This window comes from Rhinolophus sinicus, chromosome 17 (genome assembly GCF_057876585.1).
Source record: "Rhinolophus sinicus isolate RSI-liver-muscle chromosome 17, RSI-T2T, whole genome shotgun sequence".
NCBI classification, from domain to species: domain Eukaryota; kingdom Metazoa; phylum Chordata; class Mammalia; order Chiroptera; family Rhinolophidae; genus Rhinolophus; species Rhinolophus sinicus.
Window position 1 is genome coordinate 1,436,121 of NC_142517.1, and position 14,440 is coordinate 1,450,560.

A 14,440-nucleotide genomic window follows, 5' to 3' on the forward strand; every position below is an offset into this window, starting at 1 on the left:
AAGTCCCCTGCGTGGTCTTGGGCTGATTTTTGAAACCCTTCCACGGGAGGTGGGCCGTGGGGTGTGTCCTGGGACTCCGCTCTCTCCCTCCCCTGTGTCGTTCAGACCTCACAGTCCTGCGAGATGCACCCCCGGTGCAGGAGGCAATGTGGTCAGAAGGGTGTGTGTGCCCTGGTGCCTGCCCAGCGCTTTGCAGCATGTCAGAGCATGAGGCTTTGTGGGCAGTGCCACCTGATGCCTGGGGCCGGGGGCAGGGTGGCATGCGGAGGCTCCTGTGGGGCTCCAGAAGGAGGTGGTATGGGCGGGCTGGGGCCTGGCCCCTTGGGCAAGTCCCACGAGGGCTGGGTTCTGGGGAGGTGCACCACGTGGGCCCTGCACCACACCACACGTCCCCTTCCATGCCGGGAATGGCGTTGCTGGGCTGAGCTGGGTGACTGGGCGTCCAGTATTACAGCCCTGCACATCTGTTCAGGTTGTGCCCTACTTCCCCCAGGGCCGGGCTTTGTGCATGGGACAGAACAACCGTTCACTCCCTGCAGAGGCCGGTGCCCCCAACGAACCAGAGCCCCTCCCAGTGGTACTGTCAAGGTCCCTGCCATGTCCTGGTGTGAACCACCTGCGTCCCCTAACCCCCACCACTCAAGCCCGGCTCTGGCGGACATCGGCCCCAGCCTGGTCATGCAGTGGCTGCCCCTCTGTCCTCCACATCGGGAGATGTGCCAGCCTCCCCTCAAGTCCTGTCATCCCTGAGCCCCAGGAACCTCGGTGGCAGTGGTGGCTTGGGCACCTGCTGAGGCTTCCCCTCCACCTGGTGCCTCCCTGCTGGGGTGCCGCCGTGTCCCGGGGTGACCAGCATCCCCAGGCTGTCGTGGGTGCACAGACACCCGCGAGTGCTCACGGGTTCTGCCCAGGAAGGCCGGGCTTGGGGCTGGAGGCGGGTCAGCTGTACAGGCTGTGGACCAGCCTGGCCTTGTCCGGCCACAGCGCTGCTCACTGTAGCAGGACGGCTTGGACGTCCGGTTGGGAGCCGTGTCCTGGAGCCGGAAGTCCCCGATGGCGTCCCAGCTCGGGGCTCGGGGCTGAGGGACAGGGGCGCCAACCTCCAAGTGCTCTTGTATGAGCGGACCCCTCGCGGTCCAGGGTGCGCTGTGGCCTCCACGGGGGAGGAGGAGCCTCTGGGATGGCAGCCCCCTCTGTCCTCCACGGCTGCCCACGGCCCCTCCCGTGCAGCTCAGGCCCAGGTTCATCTGACCCCTCGGCCCCTGCAGCTCAGCTTCTGTCGCTGGCCCTGGGCGGCACTCTAACCTTTGTCCCTGTCGGCTGGTCCCAGCGCCACTCCCCCCCCTCCCAGAACCTGGAAGTTTCTTGGAGAGCACCACCATCCGCTCTGCCATCAGCGTTCAGGAAGGTGTGCGCTGTCCCCGGGGCCTGGCCAGTTCCTGTCCCTCAGCCTCCCGCTGCTCCTTTCTTCTGAGGGTAGGGCCCTGTCTCAGCTGCCCTCGCTAGCCTGGTGACCCGGTCATTCCCACCGCCTCTCCCTGGGTTTCCTCTTCTGGATGAGGGGATTATAGTGCCTGCCCTCATGGGCTGCGAGAGGCCAGGGGCCAAATTGCACTTGGCAGAGGAACGTGCGTCTGGCAGAGGGCGGTGCCACCGTTGTAAGTTGTCACGCCGTCCTGAGGACACGGACACATGCAGGAGTGTTCTTTGGCTGTCACTTTCTGTTTTGACTAAATTTATCATGTCACGTGAAGCTAGGACAGTGGTAGTGAAAGGAACTGGTATGTATTAGGTTGGTGCAAAAGTAATTGCGGTTTTTGCAGTTATTTGTAACCTTTTAAACCGCAATTTTGCACCAACCTAATAAAATATACAGAACAAAGGGTACGTCAGTTCCCCAGAGCAGGGTCAGGGGCACACTGCTCCGTCATTGTGTGACATGGGGAGGGCAGGGCTGGCACTGAGTGACCCCTCAGAGCCAGCATCCTGGTGCAGCCTGCAGGCTGGCCAGTTCTGCCTGCCCTGCCATAGACGTGTGTGTCCTGGAACCGTGCGCTGGCTCTGAAGTGGGTTCCTGTCTGCAGTTCCTGGGTGGTGGTTTCAGCACCTCCCTCCTCAGGCTCCCGAGGACTCTGGGTGGGGTCCTCCTTCCCAGAGTGTAGAGCAGGGCTGGCTGAGGCGGCAGGGTGGAGGCTGAGGGGGTGCGTGGTGCCTGGAAGGGTGGGCAGTGAGCTGGTGTGCCAAGGTGCAGAGCAGGTGGGGGCGGGTCAGGATCTGCGGGAGACAGCGGAGCTGCCGCCACTGACCTGCGCTTGGCAGGCTGGTGTTCTCCTTGTTGGAGCCCCTGCATGGAGCTGGCTCCCGTGAGGCCCCTGGGACAGGGCCTGCTCAGCGTGGCCGTCAGGGAGTGTGCCCTGGGCGGGGGACCAGCAGTGGAGCGAGGCCAGTGGGCCCTGTAGAGTGGGGGCCACAGACCTGGGCGGTGAGACAGGCAGGTCCAGGCGGGGGTGGTGGCCTCGGGGAGTGAGGCCAGAGCATGAGCCCCTCGGGGCCTGTGGCTCATGACCAGTGTGCGTGTGACTGTGACGGCACAGGCCTCGTGTGCCTGCCTGTCCCCTGGCTCCTGTTTGCTCCAGGGAAAGTGACAAGTTCCTTTCAAGTTGTGCGTGCGCTTGCGGGTTTACCTGTCTGGCAGAGGACCTGACGCTGGCAGCAATTCGGGGACAAACCAGAAACTGAGGGATTGTCTTGCTGATGGTGCTTTGAAATCCTGGATAACACACGAAACGAGTTGGAAGCACATGAAACAGCCACAGCCTCGGGCAGAGCAGGCCGGGTTCTCACGGGCTTCTCCCTCTTGGATCGCTTCCCGCCCAGGGAGCAGCTAAGGGGGGACGAGGCGTCAGCGAGGTCCCACCTGCCAGACCTCTGGGCGCCACCTCCCCCAGCATGTCCCCTGCCTTTGTCAGGGTGCACATATATGCACACAAACGTGTACACACACACACACACACACACTACTCCAGGGTAAGAGCCCCCTGTGGCTTTGGGGACAGGCCGGGCTGGGCATCTGACTGACTACTTCCGCCCCTGTTTTCAGACAGTGCAGTTGGAGGCTGCGAGCCCCCGAGGTCTGGCTGTGTGGGGCGGGGTAGGGCTCGGCTTTCATAGCCCACCAGAGCAGGGGCAGATGGTCACTCAACCGGACCTGGAGGCCTTGTGGACAGAGGTGTGGGCAGACTTATGAGGACCTGTCTGCGACCTGCCGAGCTGGAGCTGAGGATAGGGGCCCTGACAGGGTGACAGGTGACGGCTGCAGGGGAGAGACCAGCTCCTGCCAACCAGAGCCTAGCTATTGGGGAGGGTGGGGCAAATTCCCCGCCCACGCCCACGGGGACACACTGGGCTCCAGGAGCACAGGGCCTGCGGAGGTGGGGGGTGGCAGGAGGGGCAGGGGTGGGCGCCAGGCTCAGCACCCAGCACAGGGCCCGTGGTTGGGGTTCGGGCAGCCTTCCAGGGCTGGGGCCTGTGGGCGGTCAGGGGACAGGTCGGGCCATGTCTGTGCCCTGGGGCCCCTGGGGGTCTTTGAACAACCTCAGGAAAATGCATGTGTCTCTGTCTCTGCAGACTCCCCACCTCCTCTCCCCACCCTTCATGTGCATGGGATGCTTTTCGGGAAGTCCCGTACTGTGTCGTCAGCCCTGACTGCTGTGGAGGTTGTCAGGGTGGACGAGACGAATGGCGCCATGGGCCTGGCCAGGCGAGCTCGCCAGGTCCGTTGCCGTGTATGGATGGTGGAGACGGCTAGAGCAGGTGCCCCACCCACTGTCCACTCACCGGGGACCCCAGAGCAGCATAGCCCGGGCCCCATGGTTCGCACACACTCATTTTCTCCGGCAGTGGCTGCTGGGATGCGAGTGTGACAAGAATGCGACCCCTGAAACCAGGGGGAGGGTGTCATGACAGCAGTGCCCTCAGAATCCCCACCTGCAGAGCTGCATTCCTGGGTTCAGCAGTGGGGGCGAGGCGGGCAGGGCAAGGGGCCCTGTGCCTGGTTGGTGGGCTGCCCCACCTGCCCATACTGGCTGTGTGGCCCCACCTGTGACAGGGGGTCCTGACTCCTGTCTGTGCCTGATGGGCCTCAGTGACACTGTAGCAGGCTTGGGTGTGGCAGCTGGTGCCCAGAGTCGGCTTGGTCAGGCCAATAGCCAGCCTCCTGGCCAGACCCCTGGAGTCAGTGCCCCAACGCCTGTCCCTTCCAGAGGCTTCTAGTGAGAAACTGCTGAAAACAACACCCAAATTGACATGAGCACCACTGTAGCCCCACGTTTGTATTTGTCACATGTGGTTCTCAACTTGGGGCAGCCTGGCCCCCAGGGGACACTGGGCAGTGCCTGACAGGTCTGGTTTTCGCGAAGGGGTGCTGTGTGTGCTGTGGGCTTCCAGCGGACCCCACCAGGGAGCAGGACGGGCTGACAAGGGCGGGGCTGTGGCCCGCGAGGGGATTGGATGGGGGCAGAGTGGCTCAGGACAGGGGGGCACCAGCCTGGGGGCCTCATACACTCGAACACTGCACCCCCACCCCCTGCCCTGCACATTTGCTCACGCAGACCAGGGGGCACGACCGTGTGCATCTGGCATTGGGTCACAGGGTGTCCCAGTGCTGCTGAGAATAGTGTCAGGGCCGCCAGCTCCTGGAATGAGCCCCAGCCCTGGCCTTCGTGTCCGGGCATGGTGACTCGTGTCTTCCTTGCTGTGGGCGGTGCTGAGGGCCACTGGGAGGCACCCACCAGGCGCTGGGTGACACTGCTGCCTGCTGGCCACCAGCCACTGCAGGCAGGTAGAATGGCTCCTGACACTGCATTTAAAGTGCACCCGTGCCCTCCCCCAGAGCTCTGGGCCCCATAGGGGCCGCCCCTGGCCATCCCACCCGGGCTCCCTCCAGGGTGCTGCTGACGCGAGCGCCCATCCACATCCATGAGCGCCCTCTTTCCCTGTGCCTCTCAAAGTGACTTACATTTCTGGATTCTCATATTTTGTTTTGTTTTTTGTTTTTTTTTTTAATTTTAATTTTTTTTAAATTAAATTTATTGGGGTGACAATTGTTAGTAAAATTACATAGATTTCAGGTGTACAATTCTGTATTACATCATCTATAAATCCCATTGTGTGTTCATCACCCAGAGTCAGTTCTCCTTCCATCACCATATATTTGACCCCCTTTACCCTCATCTACCACCCTCCTCCCCCCTTACCCTCTGGCAACCACTAAACTATTGTCAGTGTCTATGAGTTTCTGTTTCTCATTTGTTTGTCTTGTTCTTTTGTTGTTTTTGGTTTATATACCACATATCAGTGAAATCACATGGTTCTCTGCTTTTTCTGTCTGACTTGTTTCGCTCAGCATTACTCTCTCAAGATCCATCCATGTTGTCGCAAATGTTCCTATATCATCTTTTCTTACCGCCGAATGGATTCTCATGTTTAATTAAACCATTTTTGTATTTCTGGGGTGACCCAGCTTGATTGTGCATATTCTTTTCTTTTAAGATTTTTATTAAAAACTATAGCTAACATACAATATTATATCAGTTTCAGGGGCACACCATAGTTATTCAGCACTCATAGACCTAAAGCAGTGATCCCCATGAGAAGTCCAGCCACCAGCTAACGCCGTCCCAGCTGTCACGATGTTATGGACTGTGTTCCCCACGCTGCACGTCACATCCCCGTGACTTGTTTGTTTTATACCTGACATGTGGACCTCCTATTGCCCTTCACCTTTCCCTCCTTTTTAATTTTTCAATTACAGTTGACATTCAACATTATTTATATTAATTTCAGGTGAACAGCACAGTGGTGAGACATTTATATAATTTAAGAAGTGATCCCCTGACCAGTCTAGTACCCACCTGGCACTACACATAGTTATTACCATGTTATTGACCATGTTCCCTGTGCTTTACTTTACCTCCCCATGACTATGTTGTAACTACCAATCTGTACTCTTTAATCCTTTCACCTTTTTCACTCTGTCCCCCAACCCTCTCCCTCTATCGTCCCAACAAATCCAGTCCCCATATGACACCATGCATCGTCATTACAATATTATTGACTCTGTTCCTTATACCCTGCATCCCCATGACTACGGTGTAACAATCAATTAGTACTTGGTAATCCGCCTACTTTCACCCACCCCAACCCCCTCCCATCTGGCAACCATCAATATGTTCTCTGTATCTATGAGTCTGCTTCTGTTGTGTTCATTTTGTTCTTTAGATTCCACGTATAAGTGAGATCACATTGCATCTGTCTTTCTGTGTCTGACACTCCACTCAGCACAGTACCCTCCAGGTCCATCCATGTTGCCGCTGCAGATGGTAAGAACCCATTCCCTTCCCTGGCCGAGCGATATTCCACTGTACATATGTACCAGCTCCTCTGTACCCATTCATCCATTCAGGGACACCCAGGCTGCCTCCGCATCTTGGCCGTTGGAAACAGTGCTGCAGTGAACATATGGATGCACACGTCCCCTTGAAGTAGCATTTTGTGTTTCTTTGGATAAATAACCACAAGTGGTATTACTAGGTCCTTCTTTGTCTCTTGTTATAGCCTTTAAAAAAAACAAAAAACTTTACTGGGGAAGATTGGGGAACAGTGTGTTTCTCCAGGGCCCATCAGCTCCAAGTCGTTGTCCTTTAATCTGGTTGTGGAGGGTGCAGCTCAGCTCCAAGTCCAGTTGCTGTTTTCAATCTTTAGTTGCCCAGGCACAGCCCACCATCCCATGTGACTCACGCTCTAACCAACTGAGCCATCCAGCCGCGCCGTTATAACCTTTGTTTCAGTCTTATTTTGTCTGGTATAAGTATTGCTACCCCAGGATTTTTTTTTCTTTCTTTTTTTGCCATTTTCATTTTCATGAAATATTTTTTTCCATCCTTTTACTTTCCATCTGTGTGTGTGTTTTAATCTGAAGTGAGTCTCTTGTAGGCAGCATATGTAAGGGTTTTGTTTTCTTATCCACTCAGCCCTCCTATGTTTTTGATCAAAGCATTTAATCCATTTACACTGAAAGTAATTGTTGATATACAACTATTGTCATTTTATTCATATTTATTTTTATTTTTATTTTTCATCTTAAAGAAGTGCCTCTAACATTCCTTGTAATACTGGGTTGGTGGTGAGGAACTCCTTGAGCTTTTTCTTGTCTGGGAAGTTCTTTATCTGTCCTTTGATTTTAAATGAGAGCTTTGCTGGTTAATCTTCGTTGTGGATCCTTTCTTTTCATCATTTTGAATATTTTCTCCCAATCCCCTCTGTCCTGCAAAATTTCTTTTCTGAGAAATCAGCTGACAGCCGTACTGGAGCTCCCTTATAGAAAACTAACTGATTTTCTATTGCTGCTTTTAGGATTCTGTCTTTAACCTTTGGCATTTTAATTATAACATGCCTGGGTGTGGGCCTGTTTAGGTTCATCTTGTTTGGGACTCTGTGCGCTTCCTGGACTTGTATGTCTATTTCCTTTGCCAGGTTAGGGAAGTTTTCAGTCATTATTTCTTCAAATAGGTTCTCAATCCCTTGCTTTCTCTCTCCTTCTGGCATTCCTATGATGTGAATGTTGTTATGTCCCAGAGATCTCTTAAACTATCCTCAGTTGTTTTTGTTTTTTCTTTCTGCTGTTTGATTGGGTGTTTCCCCCACCTTGTCTTCCAAATGCCTCACTCAATCCTCTGCTTCATCTAGTCTGCTGGTGATTCCCTCTAGTGCATTCTTCATTTCCGTTATTGTATTCTTCACATCTAACTGTTCTTTTTTATAGTTTCTGTGTCCTTTTTATGCCTGCGATCTCTTTGTTGAAGTTCTCACTAAGTTTCTCATAACCATTGTTTTGACCTCTGTCTCAGGTACGTTGCTTGCCACCATTTCATTTAGTTCTTTTTCTGGATTTTTCTCTCGTTCTTTTATTTGGGATACATTTCTTTGTTTTCTCATTCTGGCTGCCTCTATATTTGTTTTTATGTATTAGGTAGACCTGCTATGTCTCCCAGTCTTGCCTGGTGACCTTATGTAGTAGGTATCCTGTGGAGCTCTGAACAATCTCCTTGGTCACCTGAGCTGTGTGCTCCAAGAGTGTTCCTTGTATAGTTTGTGTTTGCCCTCCTGTTATAGTTGAGCCTTGGTTGCTATTGGCACATCAGTGGATGGGATTGACCCTCAGGCTGACTGGCTATGGGGTTTGGCTACATCCACAGCCTACAGGCTGCAGTGTGGAAGGCTTACCCCACTGAGTGGGACTCACCCCAGTGGGCTCTGGTGCCTGTTGAGACCTCCCTTTGTTTATACCACTTGTGGGGCTAATTGGGTGGTGCTCTGCTGTGGTCTGAAGCCAACCTCCAAGTACATTGGTTCTGGGGCCTCTTGGAAGGGGCTCAAGTGCAGGCCCAGGTCACCCACTGCCTGTGACTGCCCAGGGACTACCTGGTAGGAGCTATAGAACCATCCACAGTTGTTTGCTGCCTGTGCTAAACCTGGAGGCATGTGGGAGAGGCCACACTCTGAACCGAGGTTGGCTGCCACGAGTACCAGGCCTGGGATAACTCCACAAAAAGCCAGGACACTCTGAGGCCTGTGGCCAGTTGTCGGTTCCCATAAGGTTCAGCTGCAGAAAAAGCCTCCAGCACTGGGAGAGTTGGGTGGGCGGGATCTCAGTGAGTCAGCAGGGTGGAGCTGCGGGGCTCACCAGACCAATCAGATTTAGACTTGGCCGTAAACATAGGGGGCGGGCTCAACACAGGAAAGATGGCGCCTGCTTGCTGGCTGCACAGGAGAAGGACACCACACAGGGAAAATGCCAACTCTCCTCCAGGCCTCCGCCTGAAGTCACACACCTCAGTGTGCCCCGTTTGTCTCCGATGCCACCTGAGTTACTGTCTCTTCACTGGAGCCCAAGGTGAGTGCCTGTGAGCAAGTGAGTCTGTGCTTGGGCCGTTTAAGAGGACAGCTAGATGTGAAAAACAGTGGGAATTCTGACCATCCAGGTGGAATGGAGGGCGCTGGGAAACCCAACTGTCCTCTTAAATGGCCCAGGCCTGGTGTGGGGAGCTGGGGTCCCTCCCTCCTCCTTGGGGCGGAAGCTCCACAGCTGAGATACTGCTCCTGATTCTCAATTGCTACACGCAGTTTTGGGGCCTGTTCCGCAACTGCTCCACTCCTACCAGTCTTCACGTGGCGGCTTCTTTATGTCCTTAGTTATACAACTTTTTGTTCAGCCAGACTTCAGATGGTTCTCCAGGCTGATTATTCTGTAATTTAGTTGTAATTTTGATGTGTTCATAGGACGAGTGTGGGGACAAAGTCCCAGAGAGCAGTTTCCAGGCTCTCGGCCTCACGTGGAAAGGTGCTGCTGGCTCGGGTAGTAGATGGCCATCAGCTGTAACCAGTTAGCCATTGGCCACTAATTAACTGCTGGGGCTGAACTAACAAGCGCGGATGGCAGCTAGCAGGTGGGGTTGGTGTGTTGGTTGGCAGCGACAAGTGGACGGCAGGCTGTGGATCGTGTGGCTCCTGCTGCCTGTGTCTCCACCCCAGCCGCCAGCGTATAGCGGTCTGACTCCCCTGTCTGTGGCTCCATGGGTGTTCCTTTTGGGCCTCACCATGTCCTGCGTTCTGGTGCGGGGAGCGGGACTAGAGTTCCTGCGTGACACTGAGGCAACACCACGTGTATCCACTCCGCTCTCTTGGGTTGTTCTTAATTGTGGCATATTCTTGAAATCACTCTGCTCAATTTAACCTGCTGGGGTTCTGTTGAGGGTTTGTGTCCGTGTTCGGCAGTGAGTGGGGGCCTGACTTGTCCTCTTGCCATGTGTTTGTTTGGTTTGGGCTTCAGTTTTATGGGCCTCAGGGACTGACTGGGAGGATATTCCTATTTCTTTCTCATAGGATTATCTGTTCCTTGAAAGTCTGGTAGAACTCACCTGTTAAACTACCTGGGCCTGCTGCTCTTTGGGGAAAAACTTTTTTTTTTTAAACATTTCAACCATCTATAGCATTTTCTTTAAAGTGGATTTCTTATAGCTAGCATATATTTGGGTCTCTTGTTTTTTTATTTTTATTATTTTTTAATCCAATCTGACAATCTCTATTTTAATTAGGGGTACGATGTTTAACATAATTACTGACATACTTGGATTTGGGTCAGCAGTTTTATTTACTTTCTGTTGTCCCCTCTGGTTTTCGTTACTTGGTTCACATTTTCCTGTGTTCTTTTGGATTATTTGAATATTGTTTAGTATTCCATTTAGTTTGTTACCTTTTTTTAAAAAAATTTATTGGGGAATATTGGGGAACAGTGTGTTTCTCCGGGGCCCATCAGCTCCAAGTCGTTGTCCTTCAATCTAGTTGTGGAGGGTGCAGCTCAGCTCCAAGTCCAGTCGCCGTTTTAAATTTTAGTTGCAGGGAGCACAGCCCACCATACCACGCAGGAATGGAACCGGCAACCTTGTTGTTGAGAGCTCGCGCTCTAACTAACTGAGCCATGCGGCCGCCCCTAGTTTATTACCTTTTAAAATATATTTCTTTGTATTAATTTTTCAAGGACAGCTCTAGGATTACAATACACAGTCCTAATTTCCACACCTATGTGGTTAGTATTTTATTTCTTATGTTGTATTTTTTTTAGTTCTAAAGTTAGGTGTTTGCAATGCTTTCTGTTTGTCTGCTGAGAACACCTGTGTTTTCACTCAGGTCAGCTGTGTTCGCCTCACCTGGGGTGGGGCTAGGTGGGGGTTGCTTACAAAAACTGCCTTAAAGTGGGATAACGTGTGTCATCTTGTGATTGGTGACTGCTGATTACCTTTCTCTTGGGAATTGTTCATTTTTAAACGGATGCTATTTTATGTGAATATTTTGAATATCATGTTTTCAGACTCTGGTTCTGTTGGATTTCTCTGGAGGTTTTTTTCAAAGTCTGGAATTAGCCCTGTTGGTCCAGGCTGAAGATCTGTCTTGCCTTCTGTGGGCTGTAGGTCCCAGGCAGTTGGGTGTCAGCCTTTGCTGTGTTTTTGGCTTTGTCTGGAGCAGATAAAGTGGGGCTCAGAGCGGGGCTGGCGTGGCCTGTAACATGCTTTCACTCTCAAAAGCTCTGAGCTGCCTTGGGCTCCGTGTGTGTGAGTGCGGGGAGCCCAGGACTTGTGTTGACTGGCACACGGAACTAGGGGGTCCCCTCTCCACTGGGCCTCCTTGCTGTTTCCCACACACCCTGCAGCCCCCGGAAGCAGTGAATGAGAAAAAAGTAACAGGTTTCCCCTTCACAAGCTTTGGGCAGCAGCGGCCTTTTATCCTGGTTCCTTTGGCCAGAAATACGGGTCCTCTGGGGATTTTGGGCACCTGCCCTACTGTGGATGCAGAGGGGCCGCTGGGTGACAGGCTGGGCTCGGGCAGGGCTGGGCGGAGAAGGCAGGAGGGACACGGGGCCCCCACTTCCCTTGCACACAGCTGGGCCTTCGCCTGGGCCCCTGGGCAGAAGTGGGGTTTGCCCGGGCACCTTGATCCCACACTCACCGCACAGCCCGCAGGTCAGCCGCCCTCCAGCCCAAGGCAGAGACGGTCATTGCTCAGCCGAGCTTCCGCCCACGTCCGCCTGCTGTGGCATCCTTCCTGAGGCAGCATCGGTCCTGTGCCGAGGTCTGAGCTGTCGTCAGTGGGACAGAGGCCATGGCCAGCTCGCGGGCTCCATCTTGCTGGCGCTGGGAGTCCCACTGCAGAGTTTGTCTGCCCCCAGCCTGTCAGCTGCAGCCTCTGCTTTATGTTGTAGTGGTAGTGCCAGGCCAACGGCCTGCACCTCAGACTAGGGACGTGTCGCAGGGGCCTCAGTGCCACCGTCCTCGCCCCGCCCCTCCCACGCCTTCGGTAGCTTTGAGACTCTGTTTCCTCATCTGTACCTGGCACAATTGTGGCATGTCTTTAGCTTCTGTGCACATCATGGAACCCCACCTTCCAGCAGGGCTGTCGTAAGGAAACTGCGAGAAGAGAAAACAACCCAGAGTTGTGCCCACCCGCTTGCTGGCTGTCCCCGTGACGTCCCCTCCCTGATGTTGACACCGTTCTGTCTGGTCTCATCTCCCAATCGCCAGCGTTGCTCGTAGGGCAGGCAGGCTCCCGCGCTCATACTCCCTCTTCCCACGTGGAGTGCGTTTTTTCTGGGTGTAGGATTCTGGGGGGCCGTTGTTTTCTTTCAGCTCCTTAAAGAAGTCCTTTATTCTGGCCTCCACTCTTTCTGAGGAAAAGTTGGGGGTCACGTGTGTCGATGGTCCCCGTATGGAAAGTGTTGTTCTCTGTCTGCTCTCAGGATCCTTTTTTCCTTGGTTTTCAGCAGTTTGCCCGTTACGTGCCTGTGTGGTTCTCTTTGTACCTGTCCCGCCTGGGGTTTGCTGTGCTCTGTTGATTTGGAATCTCTAAGTCTTCCATTCAATTGGGGAAACCTCTGAATCTCTTTAACATTCTCCTCTTCCAGTCTCATGGGTTCTCCTTGCAGGACACCAACTAACATGGGTTAGGACGTCGCGATGCCCCACGGTCCCTGAGTGTGTTTATTTCTCTGGAATCTCTTCTCTCTCTTCCTCAGGTTGGCTAATTTCTCCTCATCTGTTTCCTCTACATAAGCCGTCCCATGGGTGAGTCCCGGTGGATATTCCCGGCCCAGCAGTGTGCTTTGCTCTGCTCAGTCTGTCTGCCGAGACGCCGCCCTGCTCTGTCTCCTTCTCGCCTTCTGTTCCGGCGTTCACCGCTCAGGCTCTGCCAGCTTTGCCGTCTGTGCCGTCTCCTTATTCCCCGTCTGTGCCGTCTCCTTATTCCCACCGTCACGTGTCCTCCTCGCTTCCGTGGAGCTTTGCTGCTCAGGTGGCGGAGACCCTGGGCTCTTGCCATCCGCTGAGGGGCGTTGAGTTTTGATCTTGGTGGCCCTGAGCTGGTGTGAGTTTGGTCTTATCTTTGTTGGGTTGAACCTGAGGCATCACCTGGCCAGGCTCCACCTGCAAACCCTGTCCCCGTGACCATGTCAGGGCTTGACTGTGGCTTTGGAGGCAGGGAACCTCACTTCAGGATGTGTCCCCACTACGAGACATGGCTTTCCTGATGGCCCCGCTGGATGCCTAGGGGCTGAGTGAGGGCTGAAGTGTGCTCACCACTGCTGGCTGGCACCACGTGGCCTCTCACTGACTGTGCCTGTCCCCAGAGCAACTTCTCCGGCAGCTCCCACATGCTCTCGCTGGCAGGTGCAGACAGCCCTCAGCCAAGGACTTGGGGGCCATGGATTCTGGGGCCCTGCCTCCGGGCAGCCCCGTCCAGTGCCCTCCCTGCATAGTGCATTGCGATCTCCCTGCCGTGCTCTGCCAGAGGCCTGCTCTGTGCCATGTGGGACCTGTGGCACCCGCAGCCCCTCCCTCCCTTCCTGGGGTCACAGTCGTGTGCCAGCTCTCACGTACTGCCTGGAGACGGGGGCCTGTGATTCTGTCCCATGTGTTTAGGGCAAAGTGCTGGCCAGGACCAGCTGCCATGACAGCTGCAGTGGGACCGAGGCTGTCACCAGGTTTGTTTTGTGTTGGTCCCCTTGTTGCAGCCGACATGACAAATTGAAAAGCGTCAAGACTAAAACGATGGTAAAGCTGGTACCTACCCATGGAGGCACATCCCTGACCGGTTTTCAGGCTGTTCGCTGGCCGTCCGGGAGGGAATCTGTCACTCGTCCTGCAGACGGCTGCGGTGACCAGTCAGATCTGGGGAGGGGACGTAGTTTTGTTTGATGTCCCCTCTGGGGAGAACTTTACGGTGACTTCACATCACTGTTGGGCTGTAGAGCAGCCCTGTTAGGGACCCCACTCTGGGGGCCCACGCAGACCTTGACGTCAGGCCCATCCAGACGGCGAGGACCAGAACCCCGACCTGCATGGCCGCTGGACTGGGGCTTGTGGTCAGCGGGCTCTGGGTGAGGAGGGCGTCCACTGCCTGTGGCCGTTGAGCAGGCAGGGTTTCCGGTCCTGCCACTGGACTGTGTGCGAGTGTTTACAGGGCAGCAGCGTTCCCCTCGGCTTCTGGAGCATTCCCAGTCGGTGTGTAGGAAGAGCGTGGAGGGAGTGCCAGCGTGGTCAACGTGGCCAGCGCTCTCTGACCATGCTGTGCAGGCCGGTGCCCCTCGGAGCTCCTCTGCTGGGGGGGCAGGCCCCTCACCTTCATGTCCTGGGGAGCCAGACAGTTCTGCCAGCAGCTGTGAGCCAGTGTGATGGCAGAGCCAGTGGGTAGCCCAGAGGCTCCAGCCTGGAGGGGTCAGGGAGAGGCAGGGGCTTTGGAGCAGAGACTGGTGGGGCTGGCAGCCAGCTGGGCGGGCCCTGCATCTCCAGGTTTGCAGATTGACTTTCTGGAAAGTTCCATTGTGCTGTTCAGT

General features: G+C 54.6%; 1 protein-coding gene across 3 annotated transcripts in view; it reads left to right on the forward strand.

The window, feature by feature from the left end:
* The first annotated feature begins 5,306 nt into the window (after nt 1–5,306).
* The window catches only part of TSPEAR (thrombospondin type laminin G domain and EAR repeats), a 158,893-nt gene continuing 149,759 nt past the window's right edge, over nt 5,307–14,440 (forward strand). The window contains exon 1 of one of the 3 annotated variants that reach the window (XM_088794514.1): nt 5,307–8,953. In XM_088794514.1, the coding sequence (XP_088650640.1) occupies nt 8,803–8,953 (151 nt within the window). In that variant the 5' untranslated portion in view covers nt 5,307–8,802. The remainder of the gene's footprint in view (nt 8,954–14,440) is intronic. The other 2 variants (XM_088794513.1, XM_088794512.1) reach the window with 2 other exon arrangements.